This window comes from Pithys albifrons, chromosome 16, assembly GCF_047495875.1.
Source record: "Pithys albifrons albifrons isolate INPA30051 chromosome 16, PitAlb_v1, whole genome shotgun sequence".
NCBI classification, from domain to species: Eukaryota; Metazoa; Chordata; class Aves; order Passeriformes; family Thamnophilidae; genus Pithys; species Pithys albifrons.
Window position 1 is genome coordinate 13,650,077 of NC_092473.1, and position 17,242 is coordinate 13,667,318.

At 50.6% G+C, this 17,242-nt stretch overlaps 1 protein-coding gene across 2 annotated transcripts in view; it reads right to left on the reverse strand.

Annotated features, from left to right (window-relative positions):
• Nucleotides 1-1,410: 1,410 nt before the first annotated feature.
• Nucleotides 1,411-17,242, reverse strand: part of RNF216 (ring finger protein 216) — an 81,129-nt gene continuing 65,297 nt past the window's right edge. For both annotated transcript variants that reach the window (XM_071571230.1, XM_071571231.1), the window contains exons 14-17: nucleotides 16,914-17,011; nucleotides 13,804-14,026; nucleotides 5,360-5,429; nucleotides 1,411-4,818 (exon numbers count right to left, since the gene is read on the reverse strand). In XM_071571230.1, coding sequence (XP_071427331.1) covers nucleotides 4,499-4,818; nucleotides 5,360-5,429; nucleotides 13,804-14,026; nucleotides 16,914-17,011 — 711 coding nt within the window. In that variant the 3' untranslated portion in view covers nucleotides 1,411-4,498. The remainder of the gene's footprint in view (nucleotides 4,819-5,359; nucleotides 5,430-13,803; nucleotides 14,027-16,913; nucleotides 17,012-17,242) is intronic.

A 17,242-nucleotide genomic window follows, 5' to 3' on the forward strand; every position in this document is an offset into this window, starting at 1 on the left:
AGCCCATAGAGATTTGGGGTGTTGGAGCCTTTGGGGGCCAAATTGGCTAACAAAAATTGAGCTGGTTCTAGAGGGCTGAGGAGTTGGTGGGAAGGGAATAGTGGTGAACAGGATCATCTCCATGGAGCTGATGTAAAGCCAAAGCCAGCTGGAGGCTGGGTCACCTCTGGGGATGCTCAGAACAGCCTGAAGTCACTGAGCCCCCCAGGTGTGTTTGGGGATGGGTGACACAGGGATGGGACAGGGGGAAGCACCAGCAAACTTGCCCTCCCAGCCAGGAGCAAAACCATGTCCCCAAGGAACATTTACTCCTGACTCAAGTGTTTCACCTCCATATGATGGCCCAGCTGGGAGGGAAGAGCAATGGGGTGCTGGTTTTGGGTGTGTGGTTTAGTGGGGTCAGCAATCAGCCCCTGTGCTTGGTGATAGAAGAAGGTAAAGAACTAAGGAGGGAAGGAGATGGGAAGCCCAGCCCAGCCCACGTGTCCTGCCAGAGGAGCTTGGATGCCAGGGATGTGCCCCCAGCCCTCCAGAGACAGTGGAAACCAGCCATGAATCTCAACCAACCTGCTCAGGTGTGATGGTGGGGCCAACCCCAGTCTGGGCTGTGAGGAGGGTGCAGCACGTGCTCACAGGGGACCCTCCCAGCCACAGCCTGGCTGGGCACCTGCGGGGCACAGACACACTGCAGCTCCTGTGGGGCTTTTAAAGTGTAAAGCTGGTTTGGAAAAAGCAAAGTTTGGGAAAGGAGGGGCTGCCCAGCACCCCCCAAACACACAAATGGGGGACCTTCACCTGATACCAGATGGGGGCTTGAGCACTGCAAGGGGCAAAGGAAGGAAGGATGTTTGTTCCTGACTGTATAAACAGGGAGAAGTCAGGGCAGCACAGGAAATGCTGAGCAGCTCCAATTGCCCTCACTGTGACACCCATGTGTGCAGGAGCACACCCAGCTGTGACACCCCCCGGTGACACCAGGCCTTGGCACGAGGCAGCCTTGCCAGCTCTGGCAGTGGGTGCCTGCACAGGGAAGGGGCTCTGGAGCTGCAGGAAGGACCCTCACCCTTCCCCGCTCCCCCAGCTGTCAACACACATTTCTTTTTTCCCCTTTAAGGCCAACTCTGCCTTTACCATTTCCCACCACTCCTGCAGGAGGGGAACTCACCCCATCCTGGTTTCCATTTACAGGAGCGACTGGAAACCATTTTCTACCCAGATTTTCCTCAGGAGCACGTGGAGCACATTAAGCTGTTCCAGGAGCATCAAATGGGTTTTGCTTTGTGACCTGTGGAGTTTTACTGGCACAGGCTGGGATCTGGCCCCACTCCCTGGCACTATCCCAGCACCAGGCTGGCACAGGCAGGATGGGAGGACGATGTTTCATCTGTAGCAAAAGCACAGAGGTAAAGCCAGAGTGCACAAATTTATTTACAAAAATTCAAATTACAATATAATACAGGAACTTTTTACACACATAATATTAGAACTGTTTACTACCAGAATGTAAAGAAAAATATTTTTGGAGGTTTTTTCCTTATTTTTTAATAAACCACCTATTTATTTTCAGCTATTGTTATACAAAGTTGCAGAACATGCACATTTTTACAGGTTTTTTTTTCTTTTAATATAACGTTTTGCTAAGTGCAAATACTAAGTTTCTCTCTCCACCTTTAAGGCAAGTAAATGGAACACTCCAATTAGCCATAAGTACCTGTTATGGGACCAGCCTGGGCACAGCAACCTCCTCGCTGCCTTCTGACCCCTAAAACCTTTAACAAGTGGTTCCAAGGTCTGTGGGGAGGGAAAAGGGATGCAGGAGTTAGAGATCTGGTGGTTGTGCACTAAGTTTTGGGCTTTTTTTTTTTAATAAATCAACAGAGATTCAGAAACCACAACTTGAGGTCTCTCAGGTTAGAGGGGAGGAGCAACCCTGAGCTTTGGCTGCAAATGTTTTGGTGCAGGGGGTGTTTGTGTGGAGAGGAGCAGCACTGGGAGCCCATCCCTGGGCACAGACCAGGCACTCACCTGTTCTCATGGACAAAAATGAGCTCTTGGCTTTGACAGGGGACGCAGGAATCACAGTCCTCTCTTCCCCTACATCCTCCAGGCTCCTCCAGGACCGTGCCCAGGACAGCAGTGACCCCAAGGGCCCAGTCCCCAACCTCCCTTTGCCAGCTCTGCCTGACCCTTCTCCATCCCCCCTGATCCACCTCTGCACTCCCCTCTGCCAAGGCTCAGTTTTCCATTCCCACACATCCCTAAAAAACAGACCACCCTTTTTTTGCAGGATCACCACCATATTTCCCTCAGTTTGGGTTGAGCTGAGCCTCAACTGCTGCCACCCCTCCCTTCCCTCGCACCTCTGGGGAAGAGGAAAGGCCTCAGGGAGCCTGGAGGGCTCACCCGAACCAGCCCCAGTGCACAGAGAACATCAGCTATTACAGAGAGGATTACCTTTCGATGGGGAAAGCCATCCCTGCTTCTTCTGACCTGGCTCTGTTTACTCACAGAGTTTACTCTGCTCATCCAGCAGGACACCCTGCTCCCCCCTGCCATGGGAATCACTCTGTGCATGGCAGCATTTAAACCTGCCTAGAACCCAGCTGAGTCTGAAGTGATAAAGCTCCTGCAGCCCCCAGAAATAAATTAATTTAACAAAGAAAATTCCAGCAGCAAAGGGAGTAGCAGTTGGTTGTTAATGCCAGAGAGCACACGGGGCAGAGGAGCCGAGTGGAGCATCCACAGGGTACATGTGACCCACAGGCAATGGGAAAAACTGCTGTCTGAGCTCCAAAATGCATGGAAGTCCCCTCTGGGAGACCTTTCTGGGGACAACAATCCCCAGATGCTGTCCCAGGCTCCTGTCCAGGAGTATCCCAATGACCTCCTGTGCCCAGCGCTCCCTGCATGCCCAGAGGGATGCTGAGGGTACAGAGAGTGCCATGGAGAGGGGTTGGCAGGAGCTGTGGAGATAGGGAGTTTTACCTGAAAAAAACCCAGCAATTAAAACCACGAAACACCTGGATGCTCAAACACAAGGAGGAGAGTAACAGGAGGGCAAATGCACCCAGAGGGTTCCCAGCAGGACAGAACAGGATGAAAACCAGAACAAACCCTTTGGAGAACAACAGCACAACTGGGCTGCTAAAAGCCAGCCCAGCATTCCTGGGAAGAGGGATTTTTCCCACTCCATTTTCTTTTCTAGAAGGGGCCCTGTACTAGACAGCAGAGCCAAGGGCTGTGGGGAAAAGGCTCTGTGCCACCCTCCTCCCACAGCCCAGCACTGCACCCCCAGCTCCTCACAAGGAAGTTTTGCTTTCCCTCACTTCCTTAGCCCAGCAACACTCAGGTTTAACTTTTAACATGCTTTTCCAAAGCCAATTAAGCTGACACACACTTTCAGAAGTTATTTAGTGCTGTGGAAGCAGCCAGTTTCCTGCAGCACGAGGCTACAGCTGCCTGTTGCGTTGTGGGGGTTCAGGTACAGGGGCTCCCAGGTCACTGTGTCTGCCTGCACAGCTATGGGAGTCATTCCCAACCTTCCTGCGACAGCACACAGCACTGCCTACACTTCTCTCTGGGTGTTTCCCAGGCAGTTTTGGCAATGAAGGGCACAGCTTCAGCTTCAGGTGGTTCCAGCAGCTGCTTGAGCACTGCAGGCAGAGGCTGGAGGTTTGGGATGCCAGAAGAGAACAGCAAAGCAAAGGCCATGTTTTGGAAGCTGAGGAGTCACACAGCCCTGGGGGAAAAGACAGAGCCCTTCAAAGGGGGAAAGTTCAGTCCAGCCAAGGATTTGGGTGCCCAAATCTCCTGCCACTTGCTAACACCCCCAAAGAGAAGATGGCTCTGGGCTCCCCACTGATATCTCGGCAGTGGGATGGCTGCTGCAGCCCCTCACTCCATTTGCAGAGTGAGGAATGCTCAAAACGCAGGACTGACTTGGTTTTGAACAATTTCTTTCTGCTGGGAGGTGCCAGCAGGGTCCACAGATGCTGGAGAACATGGGAACTCCACCCTGTGCCTCTCCACAGGCAGAAGGCCGGGGCAGCTGCCTCCTGTTCTCTTGTTCTGAAGGTCTTACTCAGATGCCAAGTCTGTGCTCTCTTCTCCCAACACTCACTTGACTGTGCAGCAGCTGTTCTGGCCAGCAGGAAGGCAGGACTTTTGGAAAGTCCCCGAGGAACAGCTGGATCCCCATGCACCACAAAGTCTCACTTTCCCTCCCAACAGCTGCCTGAACACGCTTTGTCAAAACGAAACACCTGGATGCCCAACACAGGGTGGAATCCCACCCCTTGGAAATGCAGCACCAAGCCCTGTTGCAGCACAGGTTGAAATGTTGGATTGCAAAGGTTTGGAGAAGCCCTAGGGAGGGTGCAGTGCAGGGACACTGAGTCCTCTGGGGCTGGACAAACCCAGAGGGGCTGGAGCAGGAAGAGGGTGCTGTTATGTGGTGGCTTTGCCCTGCAGGGACCCTCCAAGTGCTGCTGGAACCGGGTCAGAACCGGTGCCGGGGCTGAGGGCCAAAGTGCATGGGCAAGTTGGGCTCCAGCTGCACGTTGATCTGGGGAAAGTCAAAGTTCACCCTCATGTTGGGCAGTGGGGGCACGTAGGGAGCGGGGATGGGCCCGATGTTGAGGGGGATGTTGTTGTACATGGGCCGGACGGGGGGCAGCGGGAAGGGCGGGTGCACAAAGGGGTACGGTGGCATCCGGGGCTGGTGGAAGTTCTGAGGAACAGGTCTGGGGATGACTTCAATCCTCTGGAGCTTCTCCACAGGCTTTTCCATGGGAGGGCCAATGCGCTTGAAGCTGTTCTCTGCAGAGGGAGGGGGGCAAAGAATGAGTCACCCCACAAACAGAACTCCCCAAGGACCATGGTCTGACATTTGCCATCAGCCTCCCCCACCCCCAGCACATCCCAGAGCTGCTGCTCCCCAGAGCACCACCCTTGCTCTTCCCTTGCTCCCAGTGCCACAGAGCACAGCACGAGCTGCCTCCTTTCATCAGTGCCACCCCACAAAGGGGCAACATCCCCTTCTCCAGGGATGTGGGGCAGCCCCTGTGCCCCCCATGACACAGCACTGAGGTTTTGCTGCCCTTCAGCTGCTTTGCCAAGTGCAGAGGAGACAGGTCTGTGCAGGCATGACACCTGGTGCCACCCAAGAGCTGGACACCAGCCTTGTGCCTGCCCACAGGCCCAGCCAAAGTCTACAGGCAACAGTACTCTAAAAGCTAGATGGGTTCCCAGGAGGAACAGAATCCAGTGAAGCTCCAAGTACTTGTTGGTAGCTGGGAACCCTTTGCTGCCCCATTGTGCTCAGTCTGATCCCAAAGCACAGCTACAGACTGGGACTTACCCCCATTCTTTTTCCTTTGCTCCTCTTCAGCCTCCTTCTGAATCTCCTGGATTATCTTCTCATCGTCTTCCTGGAAATCACAGGAATACCAAGAGTCAGTGGGATAATTTCTGCTGCAGCAGCTTTCTGTTCTCTCAATGATATTCTTCTTTTCAAAATGGGGAAAACAAAAAAAGGCGAATTTGGCTGAATTGTCCTCGATTGGGGCTGGCCAAGGTGTAGCCAAAAGCAAGGCTGTGATGGGGGAACTGCAGCACAAATGACCTGCACTCTGTGGATTATGAACAAGAGGTTTGGATCAGCTTTCCAGGGAGACCAGCACTAAAATTCATTGACTTGATGGAAACCAGAGAACTGCGACCCAGCTCCACCCCTCTGAAGAGCTGTTAATCTTTTAAATGGCAATAGTCTATTAAATATTTACATTATACTAGCACTTGTAGAGTTTTTGGCCCAACAGCTGGAATTAACACAACTTAAATCCTGGCTCTAGTAGCTAAATGGTGCCATTTAGATCTTATCTGTAACTCTGAGAAGGGCATAAATAGCAATATGTTTCTTTAATGTCTGTCTGGAGGTTATAGCAAGAATATTCAGAGCTGCTGCTCACTGAGAACACAAGGACAAGCCAGAAATTGAAATTGTCCTTCTGCCTCTCATCAGCTTCTGTTCTCTCGACTCAAAGGAGCATCAGGGAGATCAAATGACACAGTGAGGCCTCAGGTGAGTTTCTGCACTGCACCACAGAGAAAACAGCTCTCGGGGTCAGCAGAGAGGAGAGAACTCCCTCTCAGTGCCAGGCACTGCCATATGTGCAGCAATGGCAGTGAGGTCCTGCCAGGCCCTGCAGGGCTGAGCTGCTGCTGCTTTGTGTCCGTCCGGACAAAACTGTTTCAGAGAGAGAGCCAAACCTCCTGGGATGTGTTTGGACACCCTTGGTGCTGGTTATTAGGGAGGAGGGCTGAGAACAGGAGCTCTTGGGTGACACACAGCATCAGGCACTCTGCTCTCCTGCACCCAAAGGTGGTTTGCTCTCCTCAGGTGCTCACAGTGGAGCAGGAGGGAAACCCCAAGCCCTGGTACCCCACAAGGCACAGGACTCTGCTTTGTTTTATTCACTCTAAGTCCAGTACTGCCAAAACACATAAATTTCTTCCTGAATGCTCTTAACATGGAAAATATCCTGTATTTTGAAGAGTGCTCAGAACTAAATTTAAAATATGCTTCATGTGTGCAGCTATGTTGGAATTATTTTAAGCTTCCCAGTCCCCATCTCACAGTCCTGCACAGTCCAGCAGCAATGACTGGGAAGACTGGGGAGAAGTTCCCTCCTGCAGCACCAGATAAGGTTTCCCTGGGAGACTGAAGTTATCTTAATGTGCAAAAAGCAAAAAGCTCAATACTTCTCCCTCCCTTTTATTATTCTGTGAGTCAATGGTTAAAATTAAGACTTTCCAGGACATGCCTTTTTCTTTCCCAAGCAAGCTGCTTCCATGGACTGTTAATTATAGCCTATCTATCTCCATAAAAACTGCTGAAGAATGGCTCTTCTGAGCCCATATGGAATGTCTAACTGCCCCCCAAGTATTCAGACTGTGATATTCCCTGGCTGGAAAACCACCTGGGCATGTTCCACAGGCAACCAAACATTCCCTGCTCCTTCACTGCCCCACCAGGGCTCTCAAAGTATGGCCCCAAAGGTTTGAGAGTTCAATGTTTTTTCTTCTCTATCTTTTTGCAATGCTGTTGAAAATGCAGATAACCACCACCCACATTTTATTGCTACTTACTGTAAAAGATGTACTTTTGAAGGTGGTTTTTCTTTTTAGTTGTATGACAGGAAATATATTTTAAGCCCAGCTGAGCAAGATCACCTTAACTCCTTTCCTCACACCAGGTGAGGAAACCTCACCTTAAAGCCTAAAAATGTGCAGAAGTGCCTCATAACTTAAAAAACAAAAAGATTGTTACTTTAATCTGTGATTATGGAAGAAATTCTTCCCTGTTAGGGTGGGCAGGCCCTGGCACAGGTTGGCCAGAGAAGCTGTGGCTGCCCCATCCCTGCGAGTGTCCAAGGCCAGACTGGATGGGGCTTGGAGCACCCTGGGATAGGGGGAGGTGTCCCTGCCCATGGCAGGGAGTGGAACAAAATGATATTTAAGGTCTTTTCCACCAAAAATCTATGATTAACTCTTTGAAAAGGAGCTTTCCAGGGACACCACCATCCTGCCCCCACCTGTGACGCTGCAGTTCTGTCAGTGCTGCCCAAACCAACAGCACAACTCCACAGGATCCTCCTGCAGCAAGGGCTGCTCAATCCTCCCAGTTTAAACCAGAGCTGACCTGGACACATCCACCTGCCCCGGGGCAGAGCCAGCTGCACCCTCACCCAGGGTGATCCTGCTCCAGTTCCTCCAGCTCCCACAGCACCAGGGCAAACCTGGAACAGCCAACCCCACCTGCCAGACCTCCAAAATGACTCCCAGCCCACCAGGACAACATAAAACACATCCCCTAAATGCGGCAGCCAGAGGTCCCCACTCAGCCCCTCTTGGGTTTCAGAGGGCACAGCTCACAGCACTCCCTGGGTGCAAAAATCCTGCCAGGAACAGACCTGGATCAGGATGACGAGTTCCTGACTAGTTCTGCAACTGCAAATTGCAGCAGAGGCGCAACAAGACACATCTCCAAGAACAGAATTATCAGCTCTGTTGCTCCTCTGCTGATAAAAGTGCATTTTCCCATTGGCAGGTTTGGAAGTGCTTACGTTTAATGCCACATACCAAGCCTTGGCCTGGAATTTTTCTTGCATCAGTATTTCTGAAGAACTGGTATCTGTTAAAAGAACAAAAACACCCTGCACAACATGCACCCTCCTACTTAAGAGGCCGACATTAAATCTGGCAAGTGATGAATACACAGCACAGTTCAATACCTGCAGTATTTAAGAAAGATCCACATCCCAATGGAACAAAAGAATTGATAATACGTAAACAGCAAGATAATTTTAGGATGTTCCTGAAAAAAAGCTGATGCCACAAGTTCTGCTTAATACATATCATGCAGGTCAGAATTTAAAAAAAAATAAGTCCCAGAGCTATTTTAGGGAATTTTGCAACACAATTCTAATTCTTTGGAAGCCAAGACTGTTTTTTGGTAATTAGAGAGAGATGACAGGTTCATCGAGGGGTGAAGCATCCACACCAAAAAATTCAGATTTCATTAGCACACTTATGGCTGGTTTTGTGGTGAGAAACCATTTAACATCACATGGGGTGGAGGCTGCAGAACGATTTCAAAAGCTCCTTGTGTCCGTTTTCCCGAGCGGGTTCAAGTTCCTTAATAAAGGATTAGATTATAATTTTAATAGCCTGTTCACAGGCTGTGTGGATAGAGGGGATTTATCTTGTCAAGTTAACTGTCATCTTCCTGTCAGCTGCCTTGCCTACAGCAACAACAAAAGAAGAAATTAAGAAGAAGAAGGAAAAAGCAACCCCCAGACCCTGAGGGGTCTCAGCACTGGCCAGCCTGGGTGTTTCTGGAGCAAGGATGTGACTTGGCTCTTCTGTGACAGAGAAATGCAGGGCAATGCTACAGCACGGCCCTTCCCCACACTCTGCTGCATCACGGGAGAAGGGAGGTGGCCAAGAGGAAAATGCCAAGGATCTCTGGGATGTATTCACCCTTTTTATCTGCAAACACTGCAGAAAGCAAACACGCTCCTTTAACAGCAGCTGCGTTTTCAAGTGGCAAAACAGGACTGAGCTTTGCCCCAGACCCGCCGCAGGATGTTCTGTGCAGGACCCATCCCAGTTCCACAGCCAAAAACAATAAACACTCATCCCCTGGTCAGTGTGGGAGCCTGGCCTGGGATCCTCCACCTGGGAAAGGATCTTGGCATGGAGGAGCTTCTCCTTTCAGCCCTCTCCCACTGAGTCCAGGGAATGCAGCGAGCACGGAGCCAATCACGGCAGAACGGATGGCGGGGTCAGTGGATGGATTAGCTGAGCAGCCAGGATGGGTTGGTAAGAGAGGCACCTTTTCATGGCAGGGAGGCCTTACAACAATGCTGGGGCAGAGGAGCCTCATCCAGCACCCACACAGGGTCCTGCCACATGCAGGAAGAGCCTAAAGAGAAACAAACTGCCCTTGGAAATGAGAAAATAGAGCAGCAAAGGAGATAAAAGCCCTGCAAGTCACACAGAGACAACCTCCCTGCAAATAAAACCTCCTCTGCCCAGAACAAAAGTGCCAGCCAGGGAGCTTTTGAAAACTCTGTTTTTATCTCCTGTGCTTCTCGTTATCTTTAATTATTAAGTGTCACAGGAAAGCGGCTGCCGCCTCCTGAAAGAGGGAAAACAAGAGACCTGGTGACTATTCTGGGCTGTGCAACCCCTCCCCTGCTTCAGAAAGTGCCTCCCCAGTGCTGCCTCCCCCTTTCTGCCTCTTCACTGCTTTTTTTCTCCACGTACGTGTGGCCGCAGCCGTTACTAATAAACTTGAAATGATTTTTCACGACAGAGGCTTCCAAAGGACTGACTGAGGGGTTTTGTTTCAAATCATTCCCAGATCAGCTGCGGAGAGTCTGAGCAAGAACAGGCCTGGGCTGTCTCCGGCGTGTGCCCCGTGCTGCAGGAAGCAGGGATGGAAGCAGGCTGTGCTCAGGGATGGAAGCAGGGATGGAAGAAGGGATAGAAGCAGGCAGTGCTCAGGGATGGAAGCAGGCTGTGCTCAGGGTTGGAAGCAGGCAGTGCTCAGGGATGGAAGCAGGGATGGAAGAAGGGATAGAAGCAGGCAGTGCTCAGGGATGGAAGCAGGGATGGAAGCAGGCTGTGCTCAGGGATGGAAGCAGGCAGTGCTCAGGGATGGAAGCAGGCTGTGCTCAGGGATGGAAGCAGGGATAGAAGCAGGCTCTGCTCAGGGATGGAAGCAGGGATAGAAGCAGGCTCTGCTCAGGGATGGAAGCAGGGATGGAAGCAGGCTGTGCTCAAGGATAAAGCAGGCTGTGCTCAGGGATAAAGCAGGCTGTGCTCAGGGATAAAGCAGGCTGTGCTCTGACTGAGCAGGGCATCCATCCGCAGGGCTGCAGGACGAGGGGGCCGCGATGGGGACGAGGCAGGCGCTGCCGTTCAAGAAATGCAGAGTTATTTTAGCAACAGCCATTCCACATCGATGGGTTTCTGCAAATTCCCTGGATTAACCATATGCTTGTGATTGAGGCATTTTATAGCAGTTAACCACCCCCCCTCCCCCAACCCACCACAAACCCCACATCCTAAATTTAAGGGAGCTTCCCCCCCTTCCAAATCCTAAAGGCAGCGCCTGCACTTCATGCATTTCCTTAATGCATTTGAAGTTTTACACAGTCTTCTCTCAATATCATATTTTTATAACACCATGAGGAGGGATAATTGCAAACACCTCATGATGATTAGTCTTCTGCTTTGAACTTTTAACGATGGGCTTTTGGGAGGGTTTTAGAAGTTTACTGAAAACATCTTAAAGCGAAAAAAAGCTGCTGTGCAATATTCCTGATAGCCCAAAGATGAGTGTTAAATTCAAAATTATACATTCGAGGGCAGAACCTGGTTTACAAAAAAAGTCAAAATGCATTAATCAAATTGCATCCTGGGATTTGTAAAAACTGGATAAAATGCACACAGCAGCCTCAGGTGTGCTAAAGATACTTAGAAATCAGGGCAAACACAGCCCCTGCATCCCAGAGCCAATTTATAGAATCACAAAACATCCTGAGTTGGAAGGGACCCACAAGAATCACCCAGTCCAGCTCTTGGCCCTGCACAGACACCCCAACAATCCCACCCTGTCCCTGAGATAGCTGTCCAAACACTTCTAGAGCTCTGGCAGCCTTGGGGCTGTGTCCACTGCTCTGGGGACTCTGGTCAGTGCCCACCACCCTCTGGGGGAAGAGCCCTTTCCTGAGATCCAACCTAAACCTGCTCTGACAACTTCACGCTCTTTCTTTCTGTCACAGAGAGCAGAGATTGGAGTGGCCCCTCATAAAGAAGGTCCAGACCCCAATGGGGTCTGACCTCAGCCCCCTCTTCTCCAGCTGAACAGACTAGGTGACCTCACCTGCTCCTTGAATGGCCCCTCTAGACCTTTCCCCATATTTGCAGCTCTCCTTTGCTTTATTCCCACTGCTCCTTCCCGAGTTTTGTCTCTGGCAATATTGCATCAGCCTCTCCTGCAGCTCCCAGTGAGCCCAGTCAGAGCCCACACGGACTGCAGGGCAGGCACAGGAGGAGTTTTGGCCAAGCTGCTTCCTGGGAAGAGCTCCTGGAACATGTTCATCTCCTACAGGGGTGCAGGGCACTGATTAGTTCCAGAAGAAAGGCAGGGAAAAAGCGATTCCTGCCTGTCCCCCTGGAATCTGCTGCCCACAGCCCAGTGCAGCGAATATTGCACCGAGACTTCTAAATCAGACTCCAGCCTGATTACAGCGTAGGGACAAGATTTTAACTAACCTTTAATTATGGGAAATTTTGAAGCCTCTGCTTTACTCTCTCAAGATCATTTGAGACAAAGGCTGACAGATGCTGCTGTTCCTAGAGGACTGTCTTTAATTTGTTTTTAACCTAAGCTAACGAATAGGTTTTACTTATACTTTCACAAGAATCATTTCAGTCTTGGAAAACATTAAACATTTGGAAAAGAACAAAGGTCCCCTGTTTTAAAGGAACATGAATTTTGCTGTAAATAATAGTGACCAAGACCCAAACCAGATCCTTCAAAGGTCCACCCATCATCCCTGACAATGGACAGGACACTACTGATGCAACAGCCTTTTGCTCTTTCAAATCCTCATGTCATGACTCAAATTCCTTTCCTCTCTTCACACCTACCAGGATAACTCCTGTTTTCCTGTCTCATATGAGAGCACAGAACACCCAGGAGGGCTGGGATGGTGTCACCAAGCCCCTCATGAAGGAGGACAATACACTCAGGTACCCACCACTGTTTCAGCCCCAAGCCAACACTTGTGTTTCACGTTACTCTTCACACTACAGTGAGGACAGTCACCCAACTTCACCTCCCCAGCCCACCAGTGCTGTCATCCATAAAAATAATACAAAAATACAAGAGCAGGCAGTGCCAGCTCTGTGCTGACAGTGGGAAATTTCTCTCTGCCACAACATTGGTTAATTAGAGAGCTGGAAAGGGCTTGGTGACAGTGGCCTCTTTGTGCTGCTTATTTATTTATTTATTTGAAGTACAGTACGAGCTTTTTGAGAGGCCTCATGTTTTCTCTGGCTCTGAACAAACCCCCTCACCCAGCACAATCAGCAGCCTGACAGGAACAAGGGATGGCAGCGCTGCCGAACCCTGGATCGCATCCTGCTGGGAAACAGGGAGGAGAGGGACAGGAACCCCAGATGCACATAGCCAGGTGCTGGAAACGCTACAGGGGTGCCTGGAAGGAGGTGTCTGTGTGTAGTTTAACAGCTTGCTTTGACAGGATAATGCAGGGAATAAAAGCAGGCAAGCAGAGAACTAGGAAGTTCACGCTGGTTGCGACATGCTGGGAGATCCCCAAGAGCCTGAAGGTAGAAGGGAGAGATTCAGAGTGGCTTTTCCCTGGCTCTGTGCAGGCACAGGACTGTGCACATCCCCTGCAGAGAAGGGGGCTGGGAGCAGCCTGGAAAGCTGCAGAGGCCTGAGACAAAGAAACACGAGGAAAAAGGAAGCTCAGACAAGCCCTGGGAAGGCAGATGCACATTGTTGCTCTATGGCTTTGCTGAAATCAGGAAATTCAACTCCTGCTCCTACAAACATTCCTCCCAGATTTCTGCTGTTGTGGACCTCTATTTACAGAGACGCTGCAGCGAGTTTTCCCATGCCTGTCACAGCTCCAAGCTGTATTAAGTTACTACGGCTCTCTTTGCAGCTGTTGACAACAGCCCTGAGAATGGACCCAACTACAACTCCAGACTTGCAGACTGTTTTCCAACGGGTCCATCTTTGTGACAGGACTCAGAACCAGCAGTGAGATGATATGGCACCAAAAACACAGTTCCTCTTCCCTCCAGATGCCAAGTCATGCCAACACCATCTCAGTTGCAAAACTAGGACTGAGTCCCAGTAATCCCAACACCGGTTACCGTGCCTGGTGCCAGCAGTTCCCCACCAGCTCTTCCTACAAGCCTGGCTCCCCAGGACAGCACTCAGAGAACTTCCAGCCAAAGCCTTTGTCTGACAGGAGCTGTTTTTCCCTAAAGCAACACCAGCTCCTTCCAAGCTGTGGTCAGCTGTGACTCTGTGCTGATGCACCAATGTGGTTTTTAGCTGCCTTGGGAAGGGGAAAAAGCTGTGCTGGCTAAACCCAACCACTCTGGTGGAAGGCACGTATTTCAACGCACTGGTGCGGGAATTGTGAATGAAACTGGGGTGAGAATCCTTCACAAAAGGCCTTTGTTACTTACTGTGGGGTCTGTCCAGAGGGAGCACTTGGCACAGTCCTGGCAGGGCGCCCCAGGGGAGCGGGGGTGCTGGCAGAAGTGGTCGTAGCCGTTGATGGCGGCCCGGCAGAGGTAGCACATCTGGGCGCCGCAGCGGCACGACATGCGGTTGCAGCCCTCGGACTTTATCAGGCCGGTCCCACACTTGTGGCATTTCCTAATCCGGGCAGCTGTCATCTTCTCTTCTCTGCAGGAAGGGGACAAGAGTTACCACAGGGGTGCCTGACTCTGCAGCCTGGGATACAATTAGTTACACTGCCCCAGCAATGCTTTAACCCCCTCCTCCTTCCTCCTACCCCATCCCCACAGTCCACCACTGTTCCAAAGAACAGCAACAGACCCTTTCCCTGTACTCTGCGTTGGGGAGGCCACACCTTGAGTGTTGTGTTCAGTTCTGGGCCCCTCAGTTCAGGAAAGAGATTGAGGGGCTGGAGCGGGGCCAGAGAAGAGCAACGAGGCTGGAGAAGGGACTGGAGCACAAGTGCTGTGGGGAGAGGCTGAGGGAGCTGGGGGTGTTTAGCCTGGAGAAGAGGAGGCTCAGAGGTGACCTCAGCACTGTCTAGAACTCCCTGAAGGGAAGTTCTGGCCAGGTAGGGGTTGGTCTCTTCTCTCAGGCACTCAGCAATAGGACAAGGGGGGCTCAAGCTCTGCCAGGGGAAATTGAAGTTGGAGAGCAGAAAAAAATTCTTTGCAGAGAGAGTGCTCAGGCATTGGAATGGGCTGCCCAGAGAGGGGGTGGATTCCCCATCTCTGGAGGTTTTACAGCTGAGATTGGCCGTGGCACTGAGTGCCATGATCTGGTAAAGGGACTGGAGTTGGACCAAGGGTTGGACTTGATGATCTTGGAGGTCTTTTCCAACCCAATCGATTCTGTAATTCAAAGAGGTCTGGGCTCAGCTCCACTTGGAGCCAGTCCACGACAACTCAAGAACAAAGTAAGAGAAGGGAAGTCAATCCCTGGCTCAGTGTTGCAGCCCCAGCCCTGGCTTCCAGGACAGCCAAAGCGCCAGGCTCTGGCTTGGGAGGAATTTTAGCTGCAAGTCCAAGGCCAAAGGGCACGTGGATGCTTGACTTGGCTGTGGAGAAATACAGCCAGGGAGATAAAGTTCAGGAAAAGCAAACCCTTGGCTGTCACCTCTAGCTAGTTTTATGTTTGCTTGTTGCTCTGGCTACAAGTTGCCATGACCATGTATTTCTTTTCCAAGCCTGGCTGCTATTCTCCAGATTTACTTGGCTTTTGTTAAACTGAAATCAGTAAGTGAAAAACAGTCACAGCTTTCCCCACAGAGACTGGGCTTTCCCTCTTCTCCTAAAATTTTCCAGAAAATTGGAAAATTGCTGCTTTAGGTTTGAGAAATGAGTTTACTCTAAGAAAGCTCAAGTGGGAATCCAGGACAAAGCACAGTCCCTGTTCCCAAGGGACATCCTGGCATGTGCTCCAGCACAGGCGCTGCTCCCAGCAATGCTATTTTGGCACAGAAATGGAAGAAAGCCTTGGTTGTTTAATTAAAAGATGTAAGAATATAAATTATCATCCTAAGGGCCAATTTCCTGACCACCAGAGATCATGTTACACTTTAATTCACAACCTAGAAGTGAAATTTGATGACAGAAGAGCAAGGACAGTGTGTTTTCATGAAGGAAGCACCATTCTCTGGCTGGCCTGGCAGTGGGGAGGGATCATCCTCAGCCAGGCATCCCCACCCTGCTACTTCAGTGGTGGACCTGCAAAGTCAACACACATTTGGGAGATGGCAGGGAGGTATTTTTGAGGATCACAGCCCCACAAACTGCTCCAGCAGCACAACCAGAGGAGCAGGGAATGGTGAGGTGGGACCTTCCCTGCCTTGCAGCCACCCAAAGCTCCCATGCAGTTACACCCACCACGACCTGCACCCAGGCTTTTGGACATGTGCTAACAATAGAGACAAAAAAGCCCAAATTGAGACTGACTTTCCTCTGAGCTGCAGCTGCTCTTCCCTCCTCTACTCAACAGGATGCTGTCCATGCAGATTTTTTTTTTTGGAAACTTTGAGCAAGGCAGGAAGTTTGGCCTGAACTCCAGCTGTGCTTCCCTTTCCTTATGCAGGGCTTCAAAAAGGAAGTTTTTATTGTATCAGACAGTTAGACTCATCTATGCACAGCAACATTCTGCTAAAGGTTCTGAAACTGGGGTTTTTTTTCCTTATTAGGGACATGACAACTTGTTCCTCCCTCTCATCCCTCTTTCCTACAGGGGAAAGGAGTAGCAGGGAAAAGAAATCATATCATATCTGTAAAGATTTTGTTCTGAATTAGAGACTGAGAGACGAGCAAGCAACAGTCATTCAAAACTCATTCAAAACCTCAACTCATGCCAGACACTCTAAATCAGAGCAAAGGATTGGGCAATGTGGGCAAGTCCCACTTGGCTGCACCAGACACGTAACTCCATGGGTGAACCTTCCCTTGTTTCCTAAAGGCACAGGATTTTGTCATTTACTGCAGCAATAAGAGAAATTAAAATGCAAAATATTTTAGGGAAACACTGGGGATTTACCCCTGTGTATTTCAAAATGTGACTCCAGTCTGTAACAACTCCTACAAACTGGTTAGAAACAGGGACAAGATCTGCAAGGAAACACATCCTCTCTCCCATAAAGCAGCAGCTGAGCAAACCATGCAGTCTCCACTCCAGATTTTCAAAGGGTAATGACGACCTATTGTGACTCAATCCACTCCTTTGCCTCTGTGCAACACCTCCCTTCTCCCCCAGCAATGTTAATGGGGGTTTCTCACCTCTGAGCAGCACCAGGTGCCAGCCTGGAGACACCAGGGCAGCCAGAGGAGCAGGCTGGGCTGCTGACAACTTTCCCACATTCTCAAATTACCCCCTGGATCTGCTGCCAAGTATCTTTCAGACAGAAATCCCATCCTGGGAGCCCTCTGACCCACCCAGGACCTCTCTGCTGGAAGGTGGTGACACCCAGCAGAAACTGAGGGCCTGTGGGGGGTGTCTCCCTCTCCACACCATTGCCCAGTGATTACCAGTTCATCCACACCTCCCTTTTTCCCTGGTTGTGGAGTTCACTTACATGGATGTCCTGTATTTGATGTCATCCTTCTCAGCCAGCTGCTCACAGGTGAGGTTCATGTGCTCCTTCCACAGCCCCTGGCACTTCCGACATGTTTCCTGAGGAGGATAACAAACATTAAAGGGAGAAAAGATCCAGCACACCACTAACAGCATCAGGAATTGGGAAAAATCCCACCTCCTCCCCCACCAAGCTGCAGGTTCTCAGCTGAGGATGGTACAGAGGTCTGCAGGTCTGTCCTCTGCTGGAAAACAGAGACAGTCCATAACTGGAGTCAAGGGTCTTTCCAAGGCACAAGGAAATGGATACAAAATGAATCCATAAATCCC